Source organism: Blennius ocellaris (assembly GCF_963422515.1).
Source record: "Blennius ocellaris genome assembly, chromosome: 16".
Classification (NCBI taxonomy): Eukaryota; Metazoa; Chordata; class Actinopteri; order Blenniiformes; family Blenniidae; genus Blennius; species Blennius ocellaris.
The window spans coordinates 2,169,258-2,181,566 of NC_137665.1; the positions used below are offsets into that span (position 1 = coordinate 2,169,258).

General features: G+C 45.3%; 1 protein-coding gene across 1 annotated transcript; it reads left to right on the top strand.

Moving 5' to 3' along the window:
- Positions 1 to 608: 608 nt before the first annotated feature.
- csf2rb (colony stimulating factor 2 receptor subunit beta) lies at positions 609 to 8,548 on the top strand (the record flags this gene model as incomplete). Its single annotated transcript, XM_080511863.1, has 14 exons — positions 609 to 711; positions 1,517 to 1,634; positions 1,714 to 1,886; positions 1,969 to 2,123; positions 2,581 to 2,725; positions 3,254 to 3,386; positions 3,526 to 3,668; positions 4,322 to 4,455; positions 4,612 to 4,795; positions 5,299 to 5,395; positions 5,521 to 5,587; positions 5,668 to 5,750; positions 6,586 to 6,736; positions 7,488 to 8,548. 14 exons carry the CDS (start codon positions 609 to 611, stop codon positions 7,824 to 7,826), a joined length of 2,025 nt encoding a protein of 674 aa, XP_080367989.1. The 3' UTR covers positions 7,827 to 8,548.
- Positions 8,549 to 12,309: the final 3,761 nt, after the last annotated feature.

Below are 12,309 nucleotides of genomic sequence, written 5' to 3' on the forward strand. Positions count from 1 at the left end.
TCTCTGGCAGGAACAGAGAATTTGCCTTTTTTTTTTTAATGAAATTCTACTGAATTTGCAAAAAAAAAAATAACTTCCAGCCTTACAACATCATATTAGAATAGAAATGATTCATTGTGGTGATTTGCTTTGTCATTCATTTTGAGAAACAATAGTATTTAATTTAATCTAATCTAATCTAATCTGAAAAAAAAAATACAAAAAAACTGGCAAATAATTTTTCAGTGTGTGCGTGTGCGTGCGTGCGTGCGTGCGTGCGTGCGTGCGTGCGTGCGTGCGTGCGTGCGTGTGTGTGTGTGTGGGTGTGTGTGTGTGTGTCACATGTGTGAGAAAGAGATAAGCGGCAGGCGGATGTGTGGTCACGTCCCACAAACACGCAAACGAGTTCTGGTGGCCTGTTTATGACTCATTTCTTCACATTACTTCTAGTAAATCAACTGATCCACAACCCCCCCACCCACACACACACACACACACACACACACACACACACACACACACACACACACACACACACACACGACCTGTAACCACCCTCTGCTCTCTCCAGCCTGCTGGATGTGTGAGGACACCCAGTGGACAGTGTCCTCAGACCGTCTGCAGGAGCAATGACTCTCCTCTGGGCTCTGCTCTGGTCGCTGATCCCTGAAGCGTCTCTGCTCTCCGGGACGGACGAGTGCGACTTCAGCCAGAGCGGCGGCGCGCAGAGCGGTGAGACTCATCTTCAAACAAATACAACAAACAAACATCAATATGGTTCCAGCTCCATTCCCACTCTTTGGGCTTTTCAATCAGACTGACCCACATGGAAAGAACCTATATAAACATATATGTTTTAATACAGGTTTTGATATAGGTTTTTAATATATGTGACATATATAAAATTGGATGTTTTCCTATATTATATGTACATAAATGCACATATATGTACACATATACGTGCATACAGGCACCTATATAAGTACATATATGCACCTATATGTTCTTCTTGTAGAATTGTTTTTTAGTTAGTTCTTAGTTTTTGCCTTGATAATGTATGACAGTTGCCAAAGTGAGATATGGGCTATATATATGTGGAAATAAAGAAGCAGTACAGGAGACCTATATGGCCTGTATATTCACACATACGCACCTCAATTTTGCTTATATGTGGCATATAAACTGCTTATAGGTTTCATATATGCGCATATATCCTCGTATAGGTTCTTTCCATGTGGGGAAAGTCACGTGTCTGACAAATACAGAAGTTGCACACGCGGCGGTTTCCCTTCACGTCTCTCAAACGAGCCCATTGCTCAAGCGAAGAAGTCGCTTTGCAATTTCAGTCCGTTTAAATTAAAATCCCCGATTTAAGGTGACGAAAGTGCAAATGCGCTAAATCAAAAGGAGAGAGCTATTTCGCTGCACACATATGAACCGAACTCCTCGCTGAACACAGCGCTGGTTTTCTCATCGTGTCGCTTTTTTTTACGGTACTTTGTCCATTAATATTGTCCATGTCTTCCCGCTCACACAGCGTCTCCAGCGCTGGAATCCCTACGATGCTACAATGACTATGAGTCCAGTGTCATTTGCAAATGGAGGAAACCGGGAAACGAGACGCTGCGGCTGTGGTTCGTGACGGAGGACGGCAGGTGAATGAGGCGGGAGGCGGGACACGTAGGTCTGGACGCCGTCCGGTCTCACAGCCTCTGTCCTCACCCGTCTCCTCAGGGACTTGTGTTTGCCGTACGACGCCGCGGACGCCGCCGAGGAAAGCAGCGACCGCTGCTCTTTTGAAACGGCTGCGTTGGCCATCGGCCTCAGCTACACCGTCTTCTTCGGCGCGGAGACGCCAGGCCTCTGCGCCGCCTCGCCGGAAACCCCGCTGGACCTGCGGCGGCATTGTGAGTTTCACTGCGTCCTGTCCTCTGAGCGTGTTGAATGAATGAATGAATGAATGAGTGAAGCTCATCGTTGTCTTTGCAGTGGAGGCGCTTCCGCCTGTGAATCTGTCCACAAGTGAGGCTGGAGACGGAGCCCGACGGCTCCGCTGGAGGAGTCCCTACCCGACCTCGTCCTCCCTGGACAGGAACCTCACGTACCAGCTGGGCTACAGGACGCAGGGACAGGACAGCTGGACCGTGAGCACCAAACTGTTATTATTATTATTATTTATACATTGACAGGAAGAGTTGACGTCGAGCCATCCTTAACAGATACTTTTCTTCTCCACATCACTGCAGTTTAAGCAAAGTCCTGATTTATATTCAGCAACGGCAACGGAAGCAGTCCCTTTATAGCCGTAAATCATTTTAGATTTCCTCTCACAGGAAAAACTTGCACAGACTTAAAACCCGTGGGACACGTTTGTGTTTGAATCTCGATGCAAAACTGATACGGCAGTTCAGTCTGTGTGACGCCCACAAGCTTTTAAACACCGACTGGATGCCACGCTGACTGTTTCACATTTCTATTTCATACTCAAATAAGAGTTCTAACGTGGATTTTTTTCACGAAATTGTGAAATCAGGACATGTTGTGAGATATACTCCCACATGTTAGTCATGCTATTCCTGTTATTCCTATTGCATTCTGCAGACTCGGGACATTAAAGACACCAGTGTGACGCTGGAGAGGAGCTTGTTGCTTCCAGGCCGCGGGTATGAAGCCCGGGTGAGGGTCCGAGCCGGCGTTGGCCAGTGGAGCGTCTGGAGCCCCACAGTGACCTGGGACACTGAACAAGGTCACTGCTAAAGACACGCTTTGTTTTTCCTTTTTTTTTCTTTTCTCTTTTTTTCCTCTTTTTACTTTTTTTCTTTTCTTTTCTTTTTTCTCTTTTTTCTTTTTTTCTTCTTTTTTTCACTTTCTATTTTTCCTCTTTTTTCCTTTTTTTCTTCTTTTTTTCCCTTTTTATTTTTCCTATTTTTTCCTTTTTTTCTTTTATTTTCTTTTTTCTCTTTTTTCTTTCTTCCCCTTTTTATTTTTTCCTCTTTTTTCCTCTTTTTTCCTTTTTTTCTTTTCTCTTTTTTCCTCTTTTTTTCCTTTTTTCCTTTTTTTTCTTCTTTTTTCCCTTTTTATTTTTCCTCTTTTTTCCTTTTTTTCTTCTTTTTTCCCCTTTTTATTTTTCCTCTTTTTTCCTTTTTTTCTTCTTTTTTCCCTTTTATTTTCTTTTTTCTCTTTCTTCTTTTTTCCCCTTTATCTTTTTTCCTTTATTTTCTTTTTTTTTCCAGCTCCTGGTCTTTATCTCCCCTAATTGCGGTTTGTTCCTCAGACGTTGGGCAGGTTCCCAGGCTGCGTTGTGTTCTGCGCGGGGAGAAGGAGGTGAGGTGCAGCTGGGAGGTGAAGGCCGACCTGGCTCATGTCGTCACCTACCGCCTGGCCTGTCCACACAAACGCTCTGCACCGTAAGTTGAGCGTGACGCCGGTGAAACCACCTGGCTGCAGCTGAACAATGCATCTGTCCAGGTACGACGCAATCATTGAACGATCTGACGACCCCCCCCTCCCTTTTGTGTTATCCTGTAATTCTATTGGGCTGAAAAGATGCTGCGAGAACCTGACGGTCAGTTCCGAGCTCGGCGGCACGACGCTGAGGTACAGCTGCTTGCTGACCGACTCGACAGAAAACCAGCTGCTGAGCCTCAAACCGGAGCGCAGCGCCAAGACCTTCAAGGCCCACGAACACAGTACGTTTGCTTCCAATGTTTGCTCAGGGAGCGACTGAGGAGTGACGGGAGTGTGCCAAATTAAAAACACACAGTGGGGGCGATAAAACGGCAGGAGGCTGTGTGCACACAGTTGAACACTAAATAAATGTGATTAAATACCAGTCGGGCACTGCAGCTCCAACCCTTAGTGCCAAATATATCCCACCTACTAACTAATCTGAAGTTAAAAAAAAATTAATAATAAGAATCATTATTCGCTTGACAGTGGTTTTACAACGTAAAGGTCACCATAGTTTGGGCCTTTTCATTCAGACTGCTGAATACTGAACCCTACTGGCAATGAGGAGTCATTACATGATGAGGCTGAAGAGGCAGAAATCCTGGTTTTAAATTATGTTTAAAAACCCAAAAAAAAGGGATTTTCATGAATCATAGCAGCAGAATATCTGTGGATTTTTCTTATTGAGAAGTCTGGATCTTTATTTTCTCTCCGGTAGAGAAACACCTTCAAAGTGTCGAGAAACTCAAGTTGCCTATTCGGGATATTTCAGCAGATATTAGAAGTTTAACAAACTCCAACTGCAACCTTACTTTGTATTTATAGTCAAATGATGGGATTTAGAGAGAGAGAGAGCCAAAAAAAAAACTTTGACCATGTCCTTGTTGAACAGTCCGTCCCCAACCTCCCCGGCACGTCAAGGTTCGAGAGGAAGAGAACAACTGGGTGGTGGAATGGACGAACCCGAGCAAAGCTTCACAACTCGACCTGGCTTATCAGGTGTGTTACTACAGAAAACACGAGCAGGTGAGGAACTTGTTTCATGCGTGTATAAACCAAAATAAAAAACATTTGTTTGATAATTGGGGGGTTTTCGGCTTTCTTTTTTACGTTGGAGTGAAAATTGAACCCAGATGTGTTCCTCCTCCTCCTCCTCCTCCTCCTCCTCCTCCTCCTCCTCAGGGGTCCCCGGTGCTGCTGAACGTTTCGGAGGGGTCCACGTCACAGACCTTCCCGGGAGCGTCTCTGCTTCCGTCTCAGGAGTACCGGGTCATGGTCAGGTCGCTGATCGGCCGCAGGGCCTCGTCCTCCTACAGGGGAATCCCCTCCGAGTGGACCGAGCCTGTGGACTGGACCTCGAGTGCAGGTGGTGTTACAGTGAAGTGCAGCATGCAGGAGATACGCACACATAAACACTGACGGTCTTCATCGGGGTCAGTTATCAGCAGTAAAAAGCACACAAACGCTCTCATTTACGATCAAGTTTGGCAGTAATTAGAGAAAAATGGGAGACGAGTGAATTAGCTCAAATAATTCAAAAATCCTTTGAGGCCCTAAACATAGAGTTTTTCAAATCATGCATGATATTTATACTGTATATATAGTGCATCCTAGTGAATTCATTCTCCATTATCACCCTCAAGTGAATATTAACTGTCTCAGGCACGTTATTGGGGTTAAAAACAGACTATTTACGACACGAAGCTCCAAAAACGAGAGCAAATTACATCCGTTTCTTTTGTCCAAGTGTGTCTTGATTCCAGAAAAGTGGAGAGAAGCTGAATAAAATTGATAGTTGGGCCGTTTTGCTGCAGAGATTTTCTCTTCTTTTCTACTTTGTCAGCCTGTTTTGTCTTTGTCCCCTGACAGAAAGCTGGTCTCTCGCCGTCATTGTCCAGGTCCTCATCAGTCTGCTTTTGTCTCTGGTTGTCTTCACTCTGTACTGCACCGTTCCAGCTTGCAAAAGGTACTCGGATTGTTTTATATTGCTGGCTTGAACACTCCCTGAAAAATCTACGAAAGCCTTTTGTGTGTGTGGTTTTTTAAAAAGTCATTTTAAAGTAATTTCTCTTTTTGTAAAAAACAAACTAGGAAGTTACTTCTGTGGGTGGACTCTGTTCCCTCTCCAAGAAAAAGCAAAATCATCTGTGAGATAAAGGTATAACCGTATCATCTCTCTCCATCTTAATGTCTTGACGTCTTGCAATGCGTCTTTAACGTTGACGTTTTATGATCCAGTCTGCCACCAGCAGGATTCTGATGCAGATCGGAGAGAACACCTCCATCAGCAAGGTGCAGCGCCTGGACAGTCTGCCTACAGGGTAAATAGACTCCTGACTCCTGACTCCTGACTCTCTCGACTCCTGACTCCTGACTCCTGACTCCTGACTCCTGACTCCTGACTCCTGACTCCTGACTCCTGACTCCTGACTCCTGACTCTCTCGACTCCTGACTCCTGACTCTCGAGACTACTGGCTCTCTCGACTCTTGACTCCTGACTCTCTCGACTCTTGACCCTTGACTCTCTCGACTCTTGACTGTCTCGACTCTCCCGACTCTCTCGACTCTTGACTCTCTCGACTCTCTCGACTCTTGACCCTTGACTCTCTCGACTCTTGACCCTTGACTCTCTCGACTCTCCCGACTCTCTCGACTCTTGACCCTTGACTCTCTCGACTCTTGACCCTTGACTCTCTCGACTCTCCCGACTCTCTCGACTCTTGACCCTTGACTCTCTCGACTCTCCCGACTCTTGACTCTCTCGACTCTCCCGACTCTCTCGACTCTTGACTCTCTCGACTCTCTCGATTCTTGACCCTTGACTCTCTCGACTCTTGACCCTTGACTCTCTCGACTCTCCCGACTCTCTCGACTCTTGACCCTTGACTCTCTCGACTCTCGACTCTTGACTCTCTCGACTCTCTCGACTCTCTCGACTCTCTCAACTCTTGACCCTTGACTCTCTCGACTCTCCCGACTCTCTCAACTCTTGACCCTTGACTCTCTCGACTCTCCCGACTCTTGACTGTCTCGACTCTCCCGACTCTCCCGACTCTCTCGACTCTTGACTCTTGACTCTCTCGACTCTTGACTCTCTCGACTCTCTCGACTCTCTCGACTCCTGACTCCTGCCCTCGTTCTCGCTCCACCTGCAGCTCCTGCGACGTCACCCCGTGGCTAACCAAGGACGGCGACAATAAGAGTCGGGTCTGCGGGAACTATAACAACCAGCCCGGCTCTGCTGTGGAGGTTCGCGGCCCCGACACGTCTTCTATGAGCTTCAGTGGCCCGTACATCTTCTTTGAGGTCAGCCACTCACCATTCGTCATGTATCCCGACGGAGGATTCCTCAGGCACTTGGTTTAAATCTCACACACACAAAAAAAAACCCCACTGAAATGAAGCGTCGAGTAACGAAATGTTTGACGCCTTATTGCCGAGTTATGCGACAATATGAGTGCAGAAAAATGACCCATCGTGACTTTTCAGAGATGATGTGCCGAACTAGTTCTAAAAACACAAAAGAAAGAAAAAAAAGGAAGTCGCCACTCGAGGACAAGAAAGAGGAAATTGTCATTTTCACACTTTAGCCTACATTCAGTTTTAGACGGCACACTGCTATCTGGACGTGTCAGACACATCATGAGAAGTTGTTTCGCTGTATCGTCAATCTGGGTTCTGCCAACAATTAATACGCTAAATTACTTTTCTATTAAATCAAAAGGTGAATACGCAAAATCTATACATTACACAATATGTGTAGGAGCTAAAATTCTACATGTACTATCAACATCATGTCTTTATTTTTATATTACCACATATAACTTATATTAAGTATTACCGCGATTTAAATCAACATTCAAGCCATTTGATCTGCATTTCTGTCCCCTGTAAGTTTATTATTCTCAGATAAAAATCTAAACAATGTATATCTGTCTCCCATTTTGTAGTTTTCTTTTTGTCATTGTCGGATAGATAGATAGATAGATAGATAGATAGATAGATAGATAGATAGATAGATAGATGGATTAAAAAAAAACTTTTTTCTCTCTTCCAGTCTCCAGATCAGGTTTTGAGGTCAATGGAGGTCAAGAGCGAAGACAAAGACACGCCCACTCCTCCCCCGGTGAACTTCACCCTGAGTGGCGAAGGTTACGTGTGGCTCCCACAACGCATCACCTTCATGTCCACCCAGGACCTCACCGCTCACGGCCATGGCGAGGACGTCTGGCCGGGGGCGGCCCCCACGCTTCAGTCCGACCTCAGCGAGCCCGTCGGCGAGGACCGACCCCCACAGTGCACCCCAGGACCGCCCATGCCTTGGCCCCAAGGCGGCGCCGTCCAGCCCTCCGGGTACTGCCGCCTCCCCACAGCTTTCCCGGCGCCAGCAGAGTAAGAGAGAGGGCGCAAGAGGACGTTTAAGGGTTTTGCAGCGTATAAAACCGTAGAGGTTTTGGTACATTTTCAACGGCTCTCTCTCCTTTATGACTTTGACGGTTCAACATGAAAGCAGTTGGAAGAGCCTCAAAGCTCATCAAAGCCAACATCTGACCCGAATCAGCTGGCCCTCCGCTGTCTGACCACTGGAGGGCAACAGCGAGTTGAAACACGAGGGACGGTCCAGATCCCTTCTGTTCAAACACTTTGAAGCGTCTCTCCGAGCCGGGATCGCAGTCAGTGTGTTTCATTGGCAGTGAGCTGATGCTTCCATGACTTATGCACATTTGCCTCTTCAGCGTTGCACACAGGATGTGCATTTACACCAGACACTCTGACGACGTGTGTTGAAATCTGCCGCTTCTCTGGTAGCTTCCTTAAAAAAAACCCGCATTCGTCACAGCTGAGGTGGAATGTGAACTTCCCTTCATGGGGACAAAAAGAATGTTTGCAAGACAGATACTGCATTTTTGTTTAAAAAAAATGAAAATAGTGTATTTTATTTATACACAAGTGTGTGAGACAGGACTCACTGTCAAAACCAGAGCTTCGGTGTTACAGAATATATAGGGTCTGTACTGTTATTTGCTGATACTGTAACATGAAGTACAAAAACAAGTTTTACTTAATTTTAAAACCATCGGTGTAACTAAAAAGTACAGTTATTGCAAGCTGTCTGTTTTGTCTGTCTGAGAATATATTAATATGTACATTGATTTTTATTGTAATAAACACATTGCTGGGGAGGAAATGATGTATGTGCATCCTTAAAAAAGAATTAAAAAAAACTCCAACCAAAAAAACTTTGTTGTTTATCAGCTTTCAAACGGTAGCCAGTACAAATATATCATGAATTTTGAACGTGGTCAGATGTCAGTCATGTCAAATGACTTCAAACTATTATATTTTTAGATCCTTCATTTCATATTATTGGATAAACTTTCTAAAACTACAATCTGCACTTTTTTTTTGTTTGTTTGTTTGTTTCTTTGCGATAGAGGACCTCAAGACACAAACATCAACAAATGAAAATGACTCATGTCATTTATGTAGGTTCCACAGGATGGCGCTGTCGCACGGCTGAAAGAAGAAGAAAGCCGATGGAAGCTGGTGTTTGAAGATTTAGATTTATGTTTCTGTACCCGTTTCATGTGAACTCCTGATTTGTGTCCCGACAAATGATTAACTTTATTATTCAAATGAATGAATGAATAGATAAGAATTCCTCCACAAAGAGCCCTTTACAAAATAGTTTTGTAACTTTTTCCACACTCAATGATGTTATTGCTCATCTGTTGTTAAGTTTCATTAGAACCCAGCACTTTGAGTGACTTCTAGATTGAACAGGTCTGGAAACAATATTTAAATTTGCTTGATGGTCTTAAATATTCAAGTGGTGGAAATAATTCCAAAATGATAAGAACTGGAGAAGGGACTGTGTAGTGTATGTATAGTGACACGCAAACGACCACACACACTCGACATTCACACCTCGGGGCAGTTTAAGCATCACGGATTGACCTCACATGCACGAGGTTAAATTGTGGATCCCAAATGTCTGCGTCCAAATGTCAGCGCTCGGCTTCACGGAACCGCGGATGAAACGACATGAAGGGCGGATTGATGCATTTCAGGTTTGTCTCAGGTTCACCGTGTTGAAAGGATACCGATAGAAACGTCAGCAATTTTATATGAGTGAGTAACAAAAGAAAGTAAGAAGTTCCTTCTGATATTTTACACAAAACCTTGAAAGTTACATTACAATCTGGGGGGGAAAAAAGTCCTGTTAGACCCCAGTTTGATGAGCTTTTGTCTTTATTTCAAATGTAATGTCACAGCCTTGGCAGTCTCCTCCTCTTCCTCTTGCCCCGCCCCTTCCTTCTCATCTTTAGCTCCTCCTCCTCCTTCTTCTAATGGAAGATCAAAGATCAAAGATCAAAGATGCGGTCATCAATTACTTCGACGCCAAAGTTGCTGCGTGTTGCAACACTGGGCTGTCTGCAGGATCGTCGTCACGTCGAATCCTCAACAAACATTCACCTGAAGACAAAATATTACTTACATTACATTACCCAGGTTTGCTTGTGCCCCCATTAGAAAGACGTGTTCCGATTATGCAACAGCACATAAATCGCCTTGTCTATTTTCTCCATTTATCTCTAGGCTTCGAGGTGTGTCGATGTGCGATCGGTGTATTACTCCGTCTCGCCTCTGCAGCAGGAGCACAATGCTGGAATTCAAGGCACGCCGATATCAACTTCCTGTGTTTTCAACCCATCGCTAGGTACGACTTCCTGATGAGATTAAGGGGCAGTCTGACATCCAGAGACTGAGTCACAATGTCCCCAATGGTGGTAAGTCGCACAGACGTCTGCGCTCGGACGGTGTAAAGCGAAAGACAATGTCAGTGAGTCATAAGATGCAAGTTTTCCAGCCCCTCAGTTAAAATGTAAAGAGGAAGAGATGAAGCCAAGAAGTTCTGTTGTTTTTGGGTTTTTTTCATGGAGTGACCGGAGTTCGTTTCGCCGAGTGAGTCGGTCATCTGTGTACAGCGTGTCCTCGTCCTCTGGCGTACATAAAAACAGGAAAATAAAAGGCCTGGAAGGTGTAGCGAGTGCGTGGCGTCACACGGATGCTTGTGTAACCTCCTGTTCAAAGGCCTCTGGTTTCCTCACCACCAGACGTTGGGGGGGGGAATCCAGGCCACAGAAACAAAGACTTTTTACGACAAACTCATGTCTTCTGATGCAGCCCGGACGGACGTAAAGGGAATTGTTCCTCAGGTTTTAGTTGTTTTTTTTTTTACATTTATAAGACCTGGAGGAAAACTGCTTCTTTTTCTGACGAGATTAAAAAAAAGGAAGAAACAGGATTAGACCTTGTATGGAAACTCATTCCCACAAGTGAACTTTATGTGTGACCACACAACCCAACTTTATTCACTACATCCCCTCGCGTATAATAATAATAATTGTCAAGAAATTTGCAATAACCACCTACATTAGTACCTTCTAGTCTACAAAACGTTGGCCAGTCTTGTAAATAAACACATATAGGGGTGATAAAGACTAAAATTAGATTTCTGATTTAAATAAAGGCAGTAACTTAGCTGTTCGGACTTTGTTCTGTTGCTCTACATTTGAGTCGGAGCGCGACGGTTCATTATATTGTGTATTATTGTGGCTGTTTGCTGGTTAGCTAACCATGTTGCTGCAGCCCAACGAGCCGCGTCGTCCTTTAAGGTCAGTCGGTCAGCTGTGAACTGTCCTAAGTCACAGTCATCGGCCTCCCCTGGAACACCCCCGCCGCTGCCTGTGTGTGTGTGTGTGTGTGTGTGTGTGTGTGTGTGTGTGTGTGTGTGTCACAATCAACAGGCCTGCAATGCACATCTCCTCCCGGGTTTTGTTTGAAGTCTGCAGGGGGTGGGAAGCTGCACGGACGCCCGCGAAAAAGACAAGCGTCCCACTTCGATGCTGAATTTAGAGAAGACCTGCTGTTTAAAGGTAGTACGGCGGTGTGAGGCGGCCCGCCGAGCATCTGGAAGTCATGAATGAAGAACCCGAACCCTCGCCGACTCCGGGGCATCACATAATAGGGAGGCAATAACCGTATCGACATGTAATCCCAATAAATCTGAACTCATTGGTGTTAATAGTGCGTCAAAGTCGTCCCTCATAGGAAGAGCCTCTTGGCCCGACTCTTCACAAACACCGTTGTGTAGCTGCCGAGTTAAGGGTGTTTCTGCAGCCAAGAGTCAAGTGGGTAGTTGTGAAAAGCTCCACCGCAAAGACAGACGGTTGGCAGAGTTCACCGGCAGTGCATCAAACCCCCCACGTTCTCCGTTTTCCTCCGTTGGTCTGGTTGAAGGCACCGAACACTCGGCGATTTGAGTGAGACTATGTGACGGATGTGCGCCGTATTAAAACGCATGCAAGAGACGGGGGTTTTAAAGGGTTAAGACCAAAAAAAAACACCCAGCATGTGGCTCGAAAACATATAGAATGTGCCTGCTTAGATCACAAAATGAGATGTATCAGCCCTTCGTATGGATGAACACCACACAGTCGCTGTATTTGTGGACACAAGTACCTGTATACAGGCGTGGCTCGCTTTGAAGCTCAAACAGGAAAGTCCTCGAAATGTGTTCGACTCTGTGTGATGGAAGCTCAGAAATAGGTTTTCCCCTCGTATTCTCGTGGTTTAGAGATGCGGTGACGGCGACACGTTCGTAAATCCACACGTACCAAACAGGCAGATGAACCAGGTGCTTCCGTCTCGCTCTTACCCGTCAAACCTTTGTCCTTCGTGTCCGACGGCGTCGTCGGACGATTCACGGGATTTCAAGACGCCTTCAGCGACTTTTCGAACTCTTTAATTTCTCAAAACGGGCTTGTTACTTCTTTAAACTCTACAATTGAGGCTAATGAAGGATAAAACCAAAT